This window comes from Taudactylus pleione, unplaced genomic scaffold (assembly GCF_031769625.1).
Source record: "Taudactylus pleione unplaced genomic scaffold, aTauple2 ptg000436l, whole genome shotgun sequence".
Classification (NCBI taxonomy): Eukaryota; Metazoa; Chordata; class Amphibia; order Anura; family Myobatrachidae; genus Taudactylus; species Taudactylus pleione.
The window spans coordinates 10,186,573-10,208,687 of NW_028284838.1; the positions used below are offsets into that span (position 1 = coordinate 10,186,573).

The following is a 22,115-nucleotide window of genomic DNA, read 5'->3' on the forward strand; positions in this document are numbered from 1 at the left end:
CATAATCACTGCCTCACTGACAGAAATACAGATATCTGACAGAATATTTTTTTTAAAATGGCCGAATTACCATATACCTTAAAGAACTTGACATCAGTCCTCACAAAGATGACTGATACAATGATGATCTCTTCAAAGAACTTGAACAGGACCATTTTATAAGATAGCTATACCTCCTTTGGGTGTGCGTTATGAACTTACGCTACTGCGTTACGCCCAGATATATGTACACCTTGGGCGGTAGAACGCATAAGGCGGAAGGTGTGCATATATCAGAGTGCGACCACACACCCAAGAGTGGTATATTTACATATTATATACTGCTTGAGGAAGCGGCCCGGTGCAAGTAAATGAGTCTTGTATATTCCTAGAAGTGAGCTATTTTATTCATATTTTTTGGGCTATTTTGATTTTATGCCTGATGTTATTTTACTGATGATGTCTTTTTTAAATATTAATTTCATATACATATTTTCAATTTACTGTCTGTAAATAGCAAAAACATTTATACATGTTTTAATATCATGTTTGTCCATGACAGAAATAGTTTTTTACTTTTAATGCCAATTATAAATTTATAATAAATGTTATTTGAACCTGTCTCCAGTATTGAATTAAATCCTTTATTATTGGTTCTAATGTGTTATCCAAATGTATAATAGCTGTGATAATTACTTACAGCACCTCTCACAAACTATACATTAGCTCTCCCAATATTAGTGAGTAAGAGTAGGTCATTGCACAGTACAGTGTCATTTAAAGTCAAATATTTGTATATTACCCTCTTCCAGCACCGGAGAATACTTCTTTTTATACATAAATTACTGAAGTACCTGGCGTTGCCCAGGTTTAAATCTTCCAGTTATTAAGTTTTATTATGTGATATTGTCCGAATCCATCTAGTAGAAGCCCAGAGCAAGCTCCCTGGGTTCTGCCCAGTGCACTCTGCTGTGAAGTCTGACTGGGACCCCAACTACTCCATTAGGCATCCCAGACCTCAACCGCCAGTATGTCTTCTTGGATCCAATGTTACCATTTTGTGAAGTTTTTGTCCACATTATGTGATGTAGTCCAAATCCATCCAGTGGAAGGTCCAGAACAGATGTCCTGGTTAAAAGTTCTGCCCGGCACACTCTGCCGTGAGGTCCGCCCGGGACCCCAACCACTCCATTAGGCATCCCAGACCAATTGCCACCCCTCTGTGAAGTTTTCATCCAAATCCATCCAGTGGAAGGCCCAGAATAGGCTATCAAAATTCTGCCCAGAGTACACCAACAGGAGGTCCGACCAGGACCTCAACCCCAAGTATGTCTTCTGGGATCCAATGTTACCGCTCTGTGAAGTTTTCTTACAAATCCATCCAGCGGAAGACTCAGGACAGGCTCTCCGGGTAAAAGTTCTGCCCAGCGTACACCAACAAGAGGTCCGATCGGGACCTCAACCCCCTAGTATGTCTTCTGGGATCCAATGTTACCACTCTGAAGCTTTCATCCAAATCCATCCAGTTGAAGGCTCAGGGTCAAAGTTCTGCCTGGTGCACTCCGCCATGACATCCAACTGGGACGCCAACCGCTCCATTAGGCATCCCAGACCAATTGCCACCCCTCTGAAGTTTTCATCAAAAACCATCCAGTGAAAGGCCCAAAATAGGCTCCTCGGGTCAAAGTTCTATCCAGCATCTCCAGATCAAAGTTCTGCCCAGAGTATACCAACAGGAGGTCCGACCGGAACCTCAAACCCCTTAGTATGTCTTCTGGGATCCAATATTACCACTCTGAAGTTTTCGTCCAAATCCATCCAGCGGAAGACTCAGAACAGGCCCCCCCGGGTTAAAGTTCTGGCCAGTGTACACCAATGGGAGGTTCAACCGGGACTCTAACCCCCTTAAAACCTCGTGTTGGTTTCATCCCAATCGATGCAGGGGTGTCTGAATGCATAATCGGACAGACACACAAATAAACAGACCAAAGATTTTTATATATAAAGATAATGCTCGCCTTAGGGTGTGCGTATATTCAGTGAATCAGCGGATGATTCACTTGGTTTTCTCTCTCCATAGTCCCTTTTTTGGATTCCCTCCTTAGAATCCCGCTTGCTCAACTCCCCCCTATTCTTAGATTTATCCTTTCAATATGGGACTATTGTAATAGAATGTTTTGGCTTCTCCCAAACTTTCCTCTTATGGTTCCTCTGTGGAACAATTGAGCCTTCCCTCCCGACCTCGACCTCAGGCCCTTTGAACCTTGCAGTAGTAATAACATAACATTTCTGAGATCTTTCCATGACATCAACTTTTCCCAATATCTCCTCCCTACCGGACCTTCAACTACGTTACCTACACATTTTTGATACTCACTGCAGAACACAATACTCCCCGTTACAAACTTTTTATTTACTGTGACTGAACTCTTGAAGACTCTATGACCTTTTGTTTTCTCACAAACAACCAATTAAAGAGACTCATGAGTTAATCTGGGAGAACACTGGTATATAATTTATTTACATGAGAAATAAAGAAAAAAACATACAAGCATATGCTTAGAAGGTACTTGATACCTTCTAGCCTACATTCTATCTTTCCTCAATCCTCTGACAGACGTTGGAGGGGCTGCAGGTGGAGCATAGCCATGATGACCCATGGCTATGCTCCACCTGCAGCCCCTCCAACGTCTGTCCGTATTGTGGTCTTGTCTAAACATCAAGGTCTTCTAGGACTCAGTCCATCAATTGATTCTCACAACTACCGGTATCAGTATGCCACTGTCACAGCCCGCGATAGAGACCCCAGAATCAGACCCCGGCACCTACCTGTCAGAACACTGTGTCGCGGCCCTCTGGCCCCCCGCCGGTCAGCTCCTGCAGGTTCCCTTGTGCCTCTCGACGTGGGTGGTCTCTCCTCCTGCTCTCCATCGGCTCCTGCATTCTGTCTGCTACTTCGGGTCCAGCAGCTGTGGTCCTTCGGTCCATGGGCATGGACATCTTGGATTGCCCATGTGACACTGTCTCTGCCAATGGAATGCTTCTCCCTCATTCTCAACCAATCAGATTCCTGCACTTCCTATTAAAGGAGCCCTACAACTCTCCCAGTGCAACTAGTTCCTTTAGTTTAACTAGTGAACCTCTTCACTGCGCTCCTCAGAGCATTTACTACTGTTTAGCCACACCGAGCAGCCCGTGCTGCCACCATTTCTCATACGGCTCCCTAGCCGCATCAAGCAGCCCATGCTGCCAACACTTCTCATACGGCTCCCTAGCCACATCAAGCAGCCCGTGCTGCTGCCACTTCTCATACAGCTTCCTAGCCGCACCAAGCAGCCCGTGCTGCCACCACTTCTCATACGGCTCCCCTGCCGCATCAAGTAGCTTCCATGCTACAACCAATCACCTTACGGCTTAACCAGCCGCATCAAGTAGCTCCTGTGCTACCACCGTTCTCCATACGGCTTCCCAGCTGCATCAAGTAGCTCCTGTACTACCACCATTCTCCATACGGCTTCCCAGCCGCATCAAGTAGCTTCTGTGCTACCACCAGACGTTGTCTCCTATATTTCTTCAGGTGTCAAGTGTGCCCAACACAAAGTGCCCCGGCAGGCTCCATCTGGGCAACTCCAACCGCTAGCCATTCCTTCACAGCCATGGACACACTTGTCAATGGACTTTATCACTGACCTTCCTCCATCTCGAGGTCACAACGCAATCTGGGTTATCGTAGACATATTGTCCAAAATGGCCCATTTTGTACCCCTTACCAGGCTCCCGTCCACGCTACTACTTGCTCAAAACTTTCTAAAGGAGATCTTTAGACTTCATGGTCTACCACAAGAAATAGTCTCTGATAGGGGAGTACAGTTCATGGCGAAGTTTTGGAGGGCGCTCTGTTCGGCTCTTCGGGTGAAACTTAAATATTCCACTGCATACCATCCTCAAACTAATGGACAAACTGAAAGGGTCAACCAGGACCTGGAGCAATTTCATTGTACCTTCATCTCCTCCTCTCAAGATGACTGGATCGAGTTTCTCCCATGGGCTGAATTCGCCCACAATAATCAGTATCATACTTCCACTGATTCAACTCCTTTTCTTACAGTCTCCGGTCATCATCCTTGGATTCCAGACTTTCCTTTACTCCCGGCTCTGGATGTGCCTGCCGCCAAAATATCCCTTCAACAATTCTCTGACATTTGGAGAAAGGTCCGTTCTGCTCTCACTAAAACATCAGCTCGATATAAGAAATTTGCTGACCGCAGAAGACGAGCTGTTCCAAGTCTTCAACATGGAGATATGGTCTGGCTCTCCACTTGAAACTTCAGACTCCGAGTACCTTCGATGAAATTTGCTCCATGTTATATTGGTCCATTTTCAATTACCAAAGTCCTGAATCCAGTGGCTTACAAGCTACAACTACCTCAACATCTTCGCATTCCTAATTCCTTCCATATTTCTCTTCTGAAACCATTGATCCTAAACAGATTCCAGAAAGATCTTCCTAAAGCTTCTAGTGTTCAAACTCAGCAAGGAGCAGAATTCGAAGTTGACAGGATCCTAGACTCTCGTTGTCGATACAATCGTCTTGAATATCTCATCGACTGGAAGGGATATGGTCCGGAAGAAGAATCTGGATAAATGTTTCCAATGTTCATGCTCCTCGCCTAGTCAAAGCATGCCATACGAAGTTTCCTCATAAACCAAGTGTCCAGTGGCCACTCATGAAGAGGGGGGTACTGTCACAGCCTGCGATAGAGACCCCAGAATCAGACCCCGGAACTTACCTGTCAGGAAGCTGCATCGCGGCTCTCTGGCTCCCCGCCGGTCAGCTCCTGCAGGTTCCCTTGTGCCTCTCGCCGTGGGTGGTCTCTCCTCCTGCTCTCCATCGGCTCCTGCATTCTGTCTGCTACCTCGGGTCCGGCGTCTCAGCTGCGGTCCTTTGGTCCATTGGCGCGGCCATCTTGGATTGCCCATGTGACACTGTCTCTACCAATGGAATGCTTCTCCCTCATTCTCAACCAATCAGCTCCCTGCACTTCCTATTAAAGGAGCCCTACAACTCACACAAATTGCGAGTGCAACTAGTTTCTTTAGTTTAACTAGTAAACCTCCTCACTGCGCTCCCCAGAGCATTTACTACTGTTACAGGTTATATACCCTCTCATGCGGAGAAACTTCATCAAACCAAGGGGCCTATTCATTAAACCTAAAAATTCTCTAGAGATAATTAGGTTTAGAACTCGCATGGAGTTCTACCTAATTATAGGTGGAATTCATCATTCCACCTCTCCATAAGTATCTATTCCGAAAAGCTGTCATTTTTGCGATGACAGCTTTTCGGGAAATAGATACTTTTTCCTGCCTACACTACCTTATCGCATCTGGAAACAGTGCTGCGCATGCGCTGTTACATCTGTAAAACCAGCGCATGCGCAGCACTGCCAACAGATGCGCTAAGTTTGTGTACCCCCCCGACCCCACCCCCCTCCGCTCACCGACCCCACCCCGACTTACCTGTCCGCGCAGCAGCCTCCGGCTCTGTCCTGCTGGTCTGTCATGTGGTTTCCCAGCAGCCCACATGACAGATTAGAAAAAAATAAAAACTTTTTTTTTTTGTCTTCAAAACTTTCTTGTGCTCTGCTGGGGAGCACACATGTCCGACCAGCCTCCGGAGCCTGAGGACGGAGCAGAGCGCCGGAGGGACTCGTCGGGGAACCTGCACATGCGGATACAGGTAAGTCGATTCTGCTATTCGCCACCTCACAGTGGTGAATAGTAACTGCATCAAATTCCGAAAATTCATAATTTTCAGAATTTGATGAATACCACAATTTCCACATCCCCATACTAATGTATGGGGAGTGTGGAAATTAACGCAGGGGAACTTAGCAAGGAGATATCTGTGATATCTCCTGTGCTAAGTCGTCATGAATACCAAAATAACGTTATTTAAGGAAAATGTCCTTAAAAACGTTATTTCAGTGTTGATGAATAGGCCCCCAAGTCTCCTCCAGAGAACATCCGAGTCGAATAATACAGGTCCTAGACCCAGCCCGGGAACACAGTCCCAACACCCCACGTCTGTGACAGCCACATTGGGCTTGATTCGGAGGTGCACACAGTGCCGATGTTTGTGCAGTTGAGCGATGTTTTGCTACTGTGTAAGCAAAAAAGTCAAGCAAACCCTTATTGCACACGTGCGATGTGTGTGGTGGCATACACATTTGAGTACCTTGCTATGACTTGAGACGGTGTCTGCAATTCATGAGCACTTTAGGGAGGAGATGGAATGGGTGTGCTATGGGAGTGCCATGGGCATGTTTCTCATGTGGCTGCATTCTCTTTTGCAGCACACAGTGCCCATGTTTTGAGATATTTACAAGGGAGACTGTGAGCCAGGCAGGAGCTGCTCAGGGAGTCATTGTTGCGACCAATGGTGCATCAATGGTGGAGAGATCAGATCCACCAATGCAGCTGAGCATTGCACACATATGCAAAGTGCCCATCGAGGGTTAGTGCAGTCCATCGCACAGAAGTACAGTACACAAGATGAATGCTGAAACTGCTATTTGCATATTTTTGCACTTGGGAATTCATGAGAAATCACAGCCACACATGAACTGCGTGCACCTCTAAATCAGGCCCAATGTCTCTCTTACTCCCTCCTTCTGAGATCATTCCCGTTGTAGATCGGCATGCACAGATGCTAATCAGAAACATCCTAAATGCTGCTAATTGTGCTGTAGCTTCTAACTGTAAAAATCAAAAGCCAGCCTCATTTTGCTTTGCGTAACTCTATCTGAACATATACCATCTGGAATATACATGCAGCATTTTACATGCACAACCTAAATTCTCCTCTATCTGGGCTCCCTGGGTTTCCTAAAATAAGGCCTCAACCTTGTCTTAAAACTTTTCTGTCTTTCTCCTCTTCCACCTACCTCCCCCCTCCTCCCTCTTTTCATTAGTAACGTCCCTTCTTTGTTTTTCTTCTTCATCCTCTCTAATCTTTTTTTGCACCTTTTTTTTGGGGGTACAACAACCTCTTTTGTTTCTGTCCTGTGCTCCCCCCTCTTAGTTATCCTATAATAGCATCTTTGTCGGACTGCCACCTTCTTCTGCGTATTAAGTTATGTATTTATGAATACTCTACTGAAGTTTTTCTTAATCCCAATAGGCAGGGGCGAAAATAGGTATTTGAAGGCCCCATTGCATTACTTTGTAATGGCCCCTATGTACCACCCAATGGGGAAAAATGTATATAACAAATGTAACTTTGACAAAGAAGATTGGTCCTCCTCAGTTCTGGGCCCCAAAGCAGCTGCGTCCCTTGCACCTATGGTAATTATGCCCATGCCAAAAGGCATTTATACTCATGCACTCCTTGATGCTGTACCAACCCTGTTTGGGTTTCCTTTTTTGTTCCTCTTGCTATTTTTGTTGCTCTTGCATAAAACTCAATAAAACATTAAAAATAAATAAACAGTTATGCTAAAACATCTAAGTTACCAATAGGTTTTATTATTTACACTTCACTTACTTAACTAAAATTAATAATGACACAGACAACTGAATAAGTTTGCAAAAAGGAGGTCACAGCCAAATTTATTAATCGAATTGAAATTGTTGATTGATCAGAACAATGGTGGCGAAAGGCAGTGCACCTCGGCCCCAGAATTAATTTATTAAATAACAGTGGAATATCCACCCCCTGCGCATAACCGATTTGGGCATAACAAGTTCCCCTTACATGGCCCAGTACTTGTCCATGAGATGGTGACCTGGTCCCAAGGCTGATGCAAGGTTTTTCGGCACCCTAGGCAAATCTGCAGCCTACTGAACCGTCCCCCAGTGCCACCAATTCCCACTTTCTATCCCATCAGGTGAAAGGAGCCGTCATCTTAGTTCTTGTTTCCATAGCCGCCACTTGCATTTAGTACAACAAGTATGTCTCTCTCAGAGACATCCTTAATATTGTGATGGGCAGACTCTGTGGCGTTCCCCAGATTCGGTGCCCCTAGGCAGCTGCCTACAGCCATGGCCAAAAGCTTTGAGAATGACACAAGTATTGGTTTTCACAAAGTTTGCTGCTTCAGTGTTTTTAGACCTTGTCAGGTGTTACTATGGTATACTGAAGTAAAATTACAAGCATTTCATAAGTGTCAAAGGCTTTTATTGACAATTACATTAAGTTTATGCAAAGAGTCAATATTTGCAGTGTTGACCCTTCTTTTTCAATATCTCTGCAATTTGCCCTGGCATGCTGTCAATCAAATTCTGGGCCACATACTGACTGATAGCCGCTCATTCTTGCCTAATTAATGCTTGGGTTTTTGTGTGTCCACCCACCTCTTGAGGATTGACCACAAGTTCTCAATGGGATTAAGGTCTGGAGAGTTTCCTGGCCATGGACCCAAAAATTTCAATGTTTTGTTCCCTGAGCCACTTAAGGCACACATCCACTAGATGATTAAATTGATGATTAAATTGAGCGATTGAACGATAACTATATCGTTATCGTTCAATAACCGTTTGAAAATAGTTTGCAGATCGTTAAAAAAAAAAATGTCTAAAACGACCGCTGGTCATTTAGACATCTATCATCGTACAAATAGGTTGTACAACCTGACAATAACGTCTGGTTCAACATGTTTGCAGATGACTGATGTGCCTACACTGAACGACTACTCGTTCAGTGTAGGCACATCACATACTGATGTCGTAATCGTGCAGTAGTTTTGCTGTCTTTTAGTGGATGTTTGCCTTTAGTTATCAGATTTTGCATTATGGCAAGGTGCTCCATTATGCTGGAAAAGGCATTGTTCGTCACCAAACTGATCTTGGATGGTTGGGAGAAGTTGCTCTTAGAGGATGTTTTGGTACCATTCTTTATTCATGGCTGTGTTCTTAGGCAAAATTGTGAGTGATCCCACTCCCTTGGCTGAGAAGCAACCCCACACATGAATGGTCTCAGGATGCTTTACTGTTGGCATGACACAGGACGAAGACTTTTGGAGGATGGCCTGGTGTCAATAAGGGCAGCAAAGAAGCCACTTCTCTCCAGGAATAACATCAAGCACAGACTGATATTCTGCAAAAGGTACAGGGATTAGGGTGCTGAGGACTGGGGTAAAGTAATTTTCTCTGATGAATTCCCTTTCAGATTGTTTGGGGCATCTGGAAAAACGCTTGTCCGGAGAAGGAAAGGTGAGCTCTACCGTCAGTCCTGTGTCATGCCAACAGTAAAGCATCGTAAGACCATTCATGTGTGGGGATGCTGCTCAGCCAAGGGAGTGGGCGGAAATACCGGCGGCCGCATGGCCGGGAGTTTGAATCCCGGCAGCGTCAGGCAGACAAAAGCAGAGATCCCGGCAGCGGCAGCCCGACAGCGCTGGAAATCCCGATCGTCCTTAGGTAAGTATCTATTAACCTAACCTAACACCCCTAACCCTCCTTAGGGGTGCCTCACCCTAACCTCCCCCCCTGTGCCTAACCCTAAACCCCCCCCCCCTTTCCCGCTGCCTAAACCCAAATCCCCCGGGGGGGTGCCTAACCCTAATTGGTCCTTATAATTAATAGATGAGGGTAGCTGTGGTGGAATTTTGCAATGAACAGAGGGCCTGATTCAGACCCGGTCGCTCTGACAGAGCGCTCACTCTGAGGGCCTGATTCAGAGCCGGATGCTCTGACCAGAGCGCTCGCTGTGAATCAGGGCCCTCCTACATAAACTTGCGGTGGCCTCTTGGACGCTCGCATAGCTGTGGGTTACCACCCACAGCTTATGTGAGCGTCCATGATGATGGTCGCGGTGGTCAAGGCCATCGCGACCATCGGGCTTGTGACGAGACCCTGCGGTAGGGTCTCGGTGACCGCAAGCCCTGGAGTGATTTTGGCTCTATCAGAGCCAAAATCACTCCCACTGACATCACTAGTGATGTCAGTGGGGCCGGACCCAGACGGTAGGCGTTCCCATGGGAACGCCTCCGTCTGGCAGCCACGCCCCCATCGTGCACATGCGCACTAGGGCACCATCGACCCGCTTGCGAGCGCTCAGCGCTCGCGAGCGGATCTGAATCAGGCCCTGAATCAGGGCCGGGTTTTTTTTTTTTATAGAACAGCTCCTGGCCGCTCGCATGGCTGTGGGTGACCATCGCGACCATCGGGCTTGCGACGAGACTCTTGTGGTAGGGTCTCGTGGCCACAAGCCCCAGAGAGATTTCGGCTCTAACATACCCGGAATCTCTCCACTGACATCACTCATGATGTCAGTGGGGCCGAACCCAAACGACAGGCGTTCTCAAGGGAAAGCCTCCGTTTGGGCAGCCACCCCCCCCGGCCCGCCCACCAAAGGGGGCGAGCTGTCACTCAACATCGACAGCTCGCCCCCTTTGTTGCGAGACCCGGAGCGATGGATTGCCCGTCACTAGCCGGGTCTCGCGCATGCGCACGATGGAGCCGGCTCCGTTGTGCGCAAGCGCTGTGGGCCACCATCGACCCGGTTGCGAGCGCTCAGTGCTTGCGACCGGGTCTGAATCAGGCCCAGAGCACAACAGATTGGTACAATGTGTAGAATTCTAGCTTTGCCTTGCCATTGCGTGGAATTGGGGTGTATGTAATAGGGTGCAATTTCTGAGAGCCGGAAGATTTAAAGTGGCATTAATTTAAAAGACAAAGTCAGGTTGGCTTTGCCTTTAAAATATTGCCACTTTAAATCTACAGTCTTAATTAGCAAAATCACACCGGTTGCCAGAAATAAATAGAGCTGGGTTTGGTCAACAGATTCTGCTCTGTGATATGGTTGGGGTATAATAAGAGAGAGGTCCACAAGTCAAAAATGGGGATATACTGTATGTGCAGAAATAAAAAGGGCAAACATATACAAAATTTTATTACCAAATGGCAAATTAAGAAAATGGGCTGATTCAGCAGAGGACGCAGAACACTTTTTCACACAGATTCCCGATGTTCGGGAATCTGCGCATGCACCGAACCCATACTGCGCATGTGCAGTCCAGGTCTGAGTTTACACTTGCAGTTCGGTATCAGACTGTCGATGATTGACAATCAGCTGACATTTCGGGGCGGGAAGGGGGCAGCGACAGCCTCCGTTTCCCAAAATGGAGGTGTGTCCCACCATTGTGGGGGAGTGACGAGGCCAGGAGCTCAGTTGGCTGACAGAGATTTCCTGGCCTCTTTTTACCATCTACGGCAGCCTGCTTGAGTTACCCCATAGGTCACTTAGCCGGCTGATGTTCTCGTAGATGATCCAATGTTGCGTTCTAGAATGATGCCTCCTGCTGCATTACCATATTAGAGCTATCCCAGCTGCTACTATGTAAGCAGTTGCGATAGCTACTGCGTCGTCTGCTGAATCAGTCCCAATAGTCTGTGGAAAAGTTTTACAAATATCACTCCCATCTTCTATATATGAATATATTACATAGGTGTTTGTGAATGTCAAAAAAGAAAAAAAAAACTTTCACAACAACATATTAGAATTGAACAATATATTTTGTAACAGTCTGCTACTTTTTTTCTAGCTGCAAAACAATACATTATTCTCAGAAGGACATAATAATGCTGCAAATTGCAACATCCAGTAATAGTCTTGGATTCAAGCAACAACATCTGTGCATGACAGGAAATGTAAAACTGTTTTGTTTCCAAAGGAAATTTAAAGTATATAAACTAGAGATGTGCGCTGACCTCCGTGTTTTGGTTTTGGATCTGTGTTCACTTCGTGTTTTGGTTTTGGATCTTTTTTTCCAAAAATAATAAAAACTGCAAAAATCACAAAAATGTGGGCCTGTTTTTGTTCCTACAAATATTATTAACCTCAATAACATTCATTTTCAGTCAAATTCGACCACCTCACAGCGTGTTTGCAGATGTGCAGTGCTTGTGTGTGTGTGTGTGTGTGTAAAAGTAAATACAATGCGTGGAGTCCCCCCAATGGCTCAACCAGCACCAAGCTTTGTTGAGTCGGTCCTGGTTGTGTAAACAACGGGGGGGAAATTACATAGAGATCTCCCGTATTTTACACAACCAGCACCGGGCTCCTGAGCCAGTTCTGGTTGTGTAAAATACGGGGAAAAAATTATTTAAGGTCCCCCGTATTTTACACAACCAGCACTGGGCTCCTGAGCCGGTCCTGGTTGTGTAAAATACAAGGGAAAAATTCTGCACAGGTCCCCCATATTTTACACGACCAGCACCAGATTCTTCTTAGCGGGGATGTAATGCCACAGCCAGGGGACATTATTATGTTGGCACCCCCTGGCCGGAGCATTCAGCATACCTTTCTAGTCAGCCGGGGCCAGGGAATCCTCGGGAAGTAGGGACCCCCTAAATAAAGGGGTCCCTTCTCCCGGGGACACCCCATGTCCATAGCCTGGGGCTATGCTCGGCACCCTTGGTGGCGGTGGGTGCAGAGTTCATGGTATAAAAGTAAAAAAAAAAAATCTATGGTCTCTTACAGGTCCCAGCAAGCCTGCCCCGCTTACACCACAGGTCCCAGCAAGCCTGCCCCGCTTGCCAGTACTTGGAGAACCACAAGTACCAGCATGTAGGGCATTAAGGGCCCACTTGTGCCTGAAGTTCCCCTGGGTTGTCCACATCCCAAGGAATCTCCGGCCTCGGCTGACTAATGAAGGATGCTGAATGCTTCGACCGGGTATACCAATATACGCATGTCCCCTGGGTATGCAGTCAGGAAGCCGGCGGACCTAATCCCGACAGCCGGCTTCCCGACTGCTTTATCCCGGCAAGGGTTAAATGACAGGCATCTAAATCTAGACGCCTGTCATTTTATTGACGCCGGGAGACCGGCGCCCGGTATCTCGATCTAAGTGATGCCGGGCGCCGAGTGCGGACAGCCGCGGGGAATTGGTTTAGGTTTAGGGTTCCCGGGGGGGGACTTAGGGTTAGGCACTGGGGGGAAGGTTATGGTTAGGCACCCCTAAGGAGGGTTAGGGGAGGGAATTCGATTAGTGAATACTTACCTTAGGGATGATCGGGATTTTCACCCATGTCGGGCAGCCGCTGTCGGTATTCCAACCGCCGAACAGGTGTCCGGCGGTAAAACATACAGATTCCGTCCCCTGGCTGTGGCATTACATCCCCGCTAGAAAGAATCTGGTGCTGGTTGTGTAAAATACAGGGGACCCCTACGTAATTTTTCCCTCATATTTTAACACAACCATGACCAGCTCAGAAGTCTAGTGCTGGTTGTGTAAAATACGGCGGACCCTTTTGTAATTTTCCCTCTGTATTTTACACAACCAGGACCGTCTCAAAAAAGCTTGGAGCTAGTTGAGCCTTTCGGGAGGGGGACCCCAGGTCAGTTTTCTTTGTGTTTTTTTTTAAATTTTTATATTTTTTACATTTGTCGCTAACAGACCGCTGGTTGGCTAAGAATGGCTGTCACTCAGCTAGAGCTTCCCCATAGACTTCAATGGGCCCATTGAAGTCTATGGGGACAGATTGATTGGCTTAAAGACAGTAATTCTCAGCCAACCAGAGGTCTGTTACCATGGTAGCGGCGGATAGTTGATCCAACAATTTGCACTCCGGATCCACAACATCCAAGATCTGACACCACAAAGATGGTGTTTTGCCCTGTTTTTGGATCTGGAGAAAGCAGAAGATCCGAGCCGGGACCCGGATCTACTCGGAAGAGGTAAGTTCGGGTGAGTTTGCTTTCCAGGAAACCGGACCCACTCATCTCTAATATGAACAGAGCACTGCCTGCTAGTGGATCAGCTACAATAGTTTCAATTTAAAACAAACAGACACCACTATCAGCATTCTCAAAAGTGTCACCTACCTGTAACATGCAGCTAAGACCGTATATCAATGGGCGGTGTTGAGGACATGACTGAAAATCAACACAGGGCAGATGGACAGAAGCTGAAGCACTGGGACTTGGAGCAGTCATAGGAAGATTGTTTGGGCCCATCATGATAATTGGTGTGTGCACTGTGGCAGGACTTGCACAATCATTCAACAGAGCAGAGAGGCGTCTGGAACAGAAGTAGGCAAGGCGTCGGGACAAGTACGCTGATTGTACAAACTCCTCAGAGTGCTGCAAAGGAAACAGACAAACAGACAGCGGTAATTACATTATTTTCTATAATTATTATAGAAATAGCAGTGTTCTATGATTTTATTACAAAAAAGGCCCAAAAATGTAAAATGAAAAGCAATATTATAATGATGTAGAGCAGGGGAGCACAACATAAAGCCCTTTGGATACTATTGGCCTCTCATAACAAGTTCAGTGACCTGTTGAGTCATATAATAACTACAACTTGGTCATCGGCAAGTTCTATGTCCTATTATCAGTGGCTGTGCATCATTCTTCTGTCTTCATGACAATCAATATTATACAATTATGTGACATGTCATTTTGATTTCAGGGAAATCGAGGGTGACACCCGGGTGCAGCCCGCTACCCCCTCATGACGCCACTGCTATTGACATCTCCTGTCCGGTAGGAAGTGAATCCATCTGTTATGTTATTTTTTAATTGTGCATTTTTATGCGTTGGACCAATGTTGGTCTATTAAAAGTTTTACCTACTATAGTACACTATGGGCCATATTCAATTCAGCTGCGAAAAGTCGGAATCGGTGATAAATTATCGCCGATGACGTCATTTTCGCATGTTTCAATTATTCCCGTATGCAATTTCACAGACTTTTCGTCTGTTCGAAAAGTCTTTGAAAAAAAATGGGGATAAGTTTTCACCATGTTTTACATGGCGAGATAAAGTGCAGAATTGAGGGTGCAGGCTTTAAAAAAAATAGCCTGCACCCCTGGGAATAGCCCTTAAAAATGAACGGTGTTAAAAAAAAAAAAAAAAAAAAAGATAGGGACACCCCAAAAAATTTCTACATTTTTTTGGGGTAAAAAAATAAATAAATATGGGGAACAAGTATTTAAATAGCCAAATTAATTCAGGGGGGGTTCCCAAGTATGCGGCAGGTGTTTTAAAGACTGCGGGTGGTAGAGGCAGGTGCATTTTTGAAGAATTTTCAAAATGCACTTTAGGCACTTAAAAATATGCTTGCACCCATTTTCATGTACCCCAAATTTGATAGGTTTTTTTTTTTGGAAAAAAAATATGCCCAAGTGCTATTCTTCACCCCTTCTTCACAGGCGCAAAAAAGCACCTGCTGCGGCTATTTAAAAACCTGACTTCCCTTCAGCAGCCAAAACAGGGGTACCCATAGTGATCCCCTATGTCTGGACATCTTTAGGGGGGTCCCAGGACCTTTTCCCAAAAATTCCCATTTTTTTGTGAAATGTACCTTTCTGCCGGCTCCCGTTTTTGCTGATTCCTAATTGAATACGGGGATAAAGCGGGCGCGTGCCCGATACTTTATCCCCGGAAAACCTCCGATGTGGAGCGAAGAGTCCAGCATGGACTTTTCGCTCCTAATTGAATATGGCCCTATGTATGTGTTTATATGTATTTTTATGAGGATATATATCAAACTTGTGGATCCTTATGATGTTTGGGTTCTGATCCTGGTGGAAGATATACAAAGAACCTGCTTTGAAACTTGATTCAAGTTTGTTACCTGTAAGCACAACATCTAAGGGATGGGGTCCCATTTAGTTGTATCTAGCTCTTCAGAATTGGGCATCGAACATAATATAATTGATCTCATGCTGGAAAGAAGCAGCTAAGGATTCTTACTAGTGTTATCTGTACTGGCAAAATAAATAAATATATATATTTATAAAAAAAGAAACCTTGCGCTCCACTGTCAGGATTCAATATTCAAAATATTCAAATCAATTTCAATTTATGTAAATACTTAAGTCTTTAGCTGTATACACACACAACGATTTTGTTACCAACGATTTTATAAATTATTTTATGAACGATTTTCTGTCAGATTATCTGTCAGATTATTTAAAGTGTAATGAACGATTTTTATGAACTACAAACGATTTTTGCATATTCCCTTAATGAAAATCGTTGAGTTGACAAGTCTGACTGAACTACAAACGTGAACGCGCATGAACGATTATCGTTCATCGTTTGACTCAGAAAGTGAACGATTTTTTCAAACGATTATCGTTAAACGATATCGTTTAACGATAATCGATCAAAAAATCGTTGTGTGTGTATGCACCTTTGTAGATGCTTTCAATCTTCTATTAGTCAATTTTTTTCTTACATCCGGGGTTCATACATAAAAAAGAGAAAATATCAATGGTGGACTACGTTTATGATGTTTGTAAATCTTCAGTGGAGAAGGTATAGAAAAGTCCAACATTAAGACTTCTTCTGCAGAATGCCAACCACGTGTCAAAATATAAGGAACGGAACACTTCGGGTCAGGAGAGAAGTTATAATGATGCTCACATCAAAGGCTTACATCAATGAGCTATGTAGAAATCCTATCAAGGTATCAATTATATTATCCCTCCTAGTCACCCTCAGGAACAAAACTTCAAAGCACCACGTGTCAGTGTGTGTAAAGCAAAAATGCTCACATGTATACTTACATGTAACCAGCACTGAATGTTCCCGTAGCGGTTTCTTTCAATCCTTTGTCTGAATTACCACTCCACTCCAAAAATTCTTTTTCTTCAATGTCCATAGGGTCCACGCAACTGGTATTATTGGGTAATCTCTTTCTTTTGTATTTCTATTATTCCCTCTTCTTAGAGAGAGAGTGTTTCTGAGGTACAATTGTCCTTCCTTCTCATCTTTTCCTTCTCCTGCCTTGGTAACTCTTATTTTCCTCTTCAGGGTCCATAGGGTCCACAGGCATTACCTTGGGGATGTCCCAAAGCAGTTCCCTCAAAGGTGGGGACTCCCTTGTTTAGTAGACAGGAGAATCCGTCGCCCAAGGGAAGCATCCTGGGAGTCAAATGTATCAAATGCGTAAAATTTTACAAAAGGGTGGACGGAAGACCACGTGGCTGCCTTATACAATTGTTCAGCAGAGACACCACGACGAAATGCCCACGATGGTCACACGGATCGAGTAGAATGTGCTGTCACTGTGTTTGGAACAGAGAGATCAGCTTGTGTGTAAGCTTGAGAAATTGTCATACAAAGCCACCTAGCCAGAGTCTGTTTGTTAGCTGGCCAGCCTCGCTTATGACAGCCATACAACACCAAAATAGAATCAAATTTCCTGATGGAGTTGGTGCGATCCACGTAAATACGTAGGGCGCGTACAACATCCACAGAAGCTTCACCTACAGAGAGGCCTGAAGACTGGAACCATAATTTCTTCATTTACATGAAAACAGGAAACTACCTTAGAAAGGTAACCCGCACTGGTACGAAGAACAGCACTATCCTGATGAAAAGTCAAAAAGGGAGAGCGACAAGAAAGGGCTGCTAAATCAGAGACTCTGTGGGCAGAAGAGATAGCAAGAAGAAACTGCTTTTGCTGTCAACCACTTAAGGTCTACTGATTTCAGGGGTTTGAATGGGGGAGCCTGTAGAGCCCTGAGAACCAAAGACAAATCCATTGGAGCTAACAGAGGGTCAAAGGGAGGCTGAACCCTCAGAACACCCTGAAAAAATTTCCTAACATCAGGCAGTGGGGCGATCCTTCGCTGAACTCTCAGGGTGGCCAGGTGGAGACCCCGTTCTAATCCAGCCTGAAGAAAAGCAAGCACCCCTCGAGAGACCCTAAAAACTTCAGGATCATATTTTCTATGTTTACACCACTAAAAATACGAGTGCCAAACTCTGTAATAAATGCGGGCAGAGGAAGGTTTCCGCGCCCTAAGCATCGTCTGAATTACAGAACTGGTAAAACCCTTGGCTCTTAAGATGGAAGACTCAAAAGCCACGCCGTCAAAGACAGACGGGGAAGGTCCGGATACAGGCAGGGACCCTGTGTTAACAAGTCTGGCCTTAGAGGAAGAGGCCATTGAGAGACTCTGAAGGTCGGTGAACCAATGGTGTCTGGGCCAAGCAGGGGCTATCAGTATTACTGTTCCACCCTCCTGCTTGAATTTCCTGATGACTCTTGAAGGAGAGAGAGCAGAGGAAAAAGATACGCTAGCTTGAAGTTCCACTTCACTGCTAGAGCATCCACAAACTCTGTGGGATCCCTGGTTCTCGACCCGTACTTGGGGACCCTGTGGTTGTGGCCTGAGGCCATAAGGTCTACCTCTCGAAGTCGCCATCTGTCCACTAGGCTCTGAAATACCTGTGGATGAAGAGCCCACTCCCCCGGCATTTATATCCTGCCGACTTAGGAAGTCCGCTTCCCAATTGAGGACTCCTGGTATACTGCTGAGATTGCTGGAAGATGACGTTCTGCCCAGACCAGAATGTTTGACACTTCCGCCATGGCAGCCCAACTTTGTGTGCCTCCCCGATGGTTGAGGTAAGCTACTGTGGTGGCGTTGTTGGACTGTACCTGGACAGGCCTGCCATCAGTATATCCTGTGCCTGAAAGAGTGCTCTGAACACTGCACACAGTTCCAGGATGTTTATGGACAGGAGACCTCTGAGGTTTGGGAAACTCAGCCTTTACAACTTTCTAGCGTTTAAACACCGGAGCCTTCCTAAGCTCTGGCTCCTCACTATCTATGTTAACACAGCTTTGACCGCCCTAATCAAAGAGGGAACATCTGCTGTAGGAAAATGTTCCTCCTCTCCTGAGAGAGACACTTGATAGGAGCCCTGTATGTCCTCACACTCATCAGTAGATGCATCAGAGTCTTCAGGCTGGACGGAAAGATAGGAGGAAGCCGACAGTCTTCCGTTTTTAAGCTGTACTGTCCTGACTGCTTGCAGCGTTTGCTGAAATGCAGCAGGGGACAAAGACATATTCTGACCTGAGTGGGCATAAACATCCATCCAGGACAGATGCATAGGAGGCATAAACATAGTAGATTGTAGCTGCTGAGGGTACCCCATAGTAGGGGCCGGCATAGGAGCAGATAACCAGTTTACAACCTGTGCCATGATCTGGGAAAAGGAAGCCCCAAGGGGGTTCCTCCCAGGAGCTGGTAGATTTGACTGAAGTGGAGACTCCTTGAAACAGTGACCACATAGTCCATTCTGTATGAAATCCTGGAAGGGTCAAGCCTGTCTGACAGGCCATACATTAAACCAGCACAGGGGCTTTCACCTCCTGTTTTTTACGTTCTTTGGACATAACAATATCCCTAATGTTATGCAAAGTAATATAATATAATGTGACAGTGTTTCACACCCAAAATAACCCACACACCTGTAGCAGAGGGCTTGTGAGGAGAAACAGCAGTGATAGCTATAACTCAGTTATTCAGGAATAAAAAAGGCAGTATACCAGCAGATTTACACAAGTCACATACAACGCAAAAATGATATAATATATATATATATATATGCAATAAGCTTTTAGTCAACTACAAACAGCACACAAGGCTAAGTAGGATATCGAGCTTTGTATAACCTGGCCACCTACGAAGAGGTATACAAGGAGACTGACCAAACCTCCTGAGATCTGCAGCCACCAAGAGCACCTGAGAGTGGTCTCTGGCCATCTCATATACAGGGAGGCAGGGAGGAGCAACCCAGATGCGGGAAACCTCAACTCTGGACCAGCGTCTGGGTTTTTTTAAATTTTCCCTCAGCCTCCTCAGATTATATTTATATCAGACTCTGAAAGCAGGGTGCACTGTGATGATGGTGCAGTCCATTTATATGCTTAAACGGCTGATGCCTTATTCGCCTGTAACATCTGCAGATAGGTAGATGCCAAAAGCCAGATTCTGGACTGAGTGGACATAACCCTCCATCCAGGAGGGATGTATGAGAGGAGGAAACATAGCAGGCTGTAATCACTGTGGGAATCCTAAGTGGGAGGCAGTGTGGGGGCTGATAAGCAGTCCACTAACTGCGTCATAACCTGAGACCAGGGGAGCATTCAAGGTGACCCCTGAACAGGTGCTGGCAAGGTGCACTGTTGTGGTGTATAACAATCAACACCCAGTCCATCCTGTATGAAAACCTACTGCACAGGGTTTACGTGAAACCTGCCAAGGGAGAACAGTCTCCTAATTTCCTAGTCTTGGGAAATATTTGCAAGTAACCTACCACCAGTGTATGGTTAACAATGCCAAGTGACCCCCCTTCACAGAAAAATAAATAAATGTGAAGCACTTTCTAACCGCTGACACCAGCTGTTTGGGGGTTAGGAAGAACCTAAAAGTAAAAACTTTTTCAACAGTAGCATAAAAGTCACATAAAATCTTTGCAAAAGGGCATTAAAATCAATTACCTAAACACATCAGTTTGGTAAGATCTACATGCATATATAAATATATTTGCAAAAGGGCATTAAAATCAACTACCTAAACTCATTAGTTTGGTAGGATCCACCTGCATATAACATTTTGCAAATAGGCACTAAATCGCGGTCATATTGGTAGGATATAAGTGCAATGCATACAAATAGGCACTGAATCGCAAGCAACAAAAGTTGGTAGGATTCCAGTGCTATATATCATCCTAGAAAAAAAGGTAAACTCAGAGATAGACCAAATCTCCCCTCAGCCAGCACTCAACTGCAACTGAGCGTCCCTAAGTAATTTGGAGAGAGGGGGAGGTGCATCCAGTCTTCACAAGTATATGTGAAGTACAAATTAACCCCTCACCTGCAGCTGGGGGTTACTTGGAGCACTTCCCTAAAAGTCATATAAAGGCAACAATGTAATGTGACCACCTTCACAAATATCTATAAATGTGATGTACAGTTATAACTGACAGTTTTTTCAGAAAAATAAAGGCAGTATAACACACAGCAAAAAACTTAATGCATGTAAGCAATATATTTGCAATAGGCTCTTAATCAACTACATAAAGCACAAACAGCTTAGTAAGATATTGAGCTCTGTATAACCTGGCCACCAAAGTAGAGGCATACAGGGCCATGATCTGGGAAAAAGAAGCCCAAGGGGGTTCCTACCCAGGAGCTGGTAGGCTGGACTAATGTGGTGACTCCTTGTAACAGTGACCACATAATCTATTCTGTATGAAATCCTGAGGGGATAATCCACTTGACAGGCCATACATGAAACCAGCACAGGGGCTTTCACCTCCTGCTTCTTGTTTTCTTTGGACATAACAATATCCATAATGTTATGCAAAGTATTATAATACAATGTGACAGTGTTTCACACCCCAAATAAGAAATAACCCACACACCTGTAGCAGATGGCTTATGAGGAGAAACAGCAGAGATAGTTATAACTGACAGTTATTCAGGAATAAAAAAGGCAGTATAATACAGCAGATTTACACAAGTCACATACAATGCAAAAATATAATATATATTTTTTATATATATATATATATATATATATATATACATACACACATATACATATATATATGTATATATATATATACATACACACACACAATGAGCTCTTCGTCAACTACGAACAGTACACAAGGCTGAGTGAGATATCAAGCTCTATATAACTTGGCCATCCAAGGAGAGGTATACAGGGAGACTAACCAAGCCTCCTGAGATCTGCAGCCACCGAGTGCACCCAAGAGTGGTCTCTGGCCGTCTCATAACAGGTAGGCAGGTAGAAGCAACCCAGATGGAGGAAACCTCGTCTCTGGACCAGTGTCTGGGTTGGGGGGAGGGGCTGCCGGGGAGAGCATACTTTCCCGAGGCTGTACGGATCCACCGAGCTCACTGACCTACACATGGCCACCACCATTATCATCCCCAGCTGTCAGGAGAATCTCATCTCCTGGTGGTCTAGTTGGAGAAGCAGTTTACTTGGTTCCTTACAACAGCAGCCTCCAGCAGGTCTCCACCGCCGGAGGTACAGACTGCCACATGGTTCCCCGCCATCAGCGGCCCATGGGAAGCCACCTTTCCTGGATCCCCGATGTCTTTGGCTGCAGTCCAGGGTTCAGCGCTCACTCCGCTGACACCTGCCAAAATTACAAGTTCCCTCACTGGTGTTGCGGCACCGGCGGGGGTAGATGGAGCAGCAGCACGGGCGTCCATCCGTTACTTATAGGAGAAAAAAAAAATTGCTTGGGACTGCTGAAGCAGTCCCCTGTTCACCAGGTGCACTCCTGCGCACCAAACAAAAAACGAAATGCCTGTAGCCAGGGGCGGGGTATATGTGGA

The 22,115-nt window shown here is 45.4% G+C and overlaps 1 protein-coding gene across 1 annotated transcript in view; it reads right to left on the reverse strand.

Moving 5' to 3' along the window:
- Nucleotides 1–22,115, reverse strand: part of MED12L (mediator complex subunit 12L) — a 709,720-nt gene that overhangs the window by 574,945 nt on the left and 112,660 nt on the right. The window contains exon 7 of the mRNA XM_088447707.1: nucleotides 13,811–14,068. Within this exon, the coding sequence (XP_088303833.1) occupies nucleotides 13,811–14,068 (258 nt within the window). The remainder of the gene's footprint in view (nucleotides 1–13,810; nucleotides 14,069–22,115) is intronic.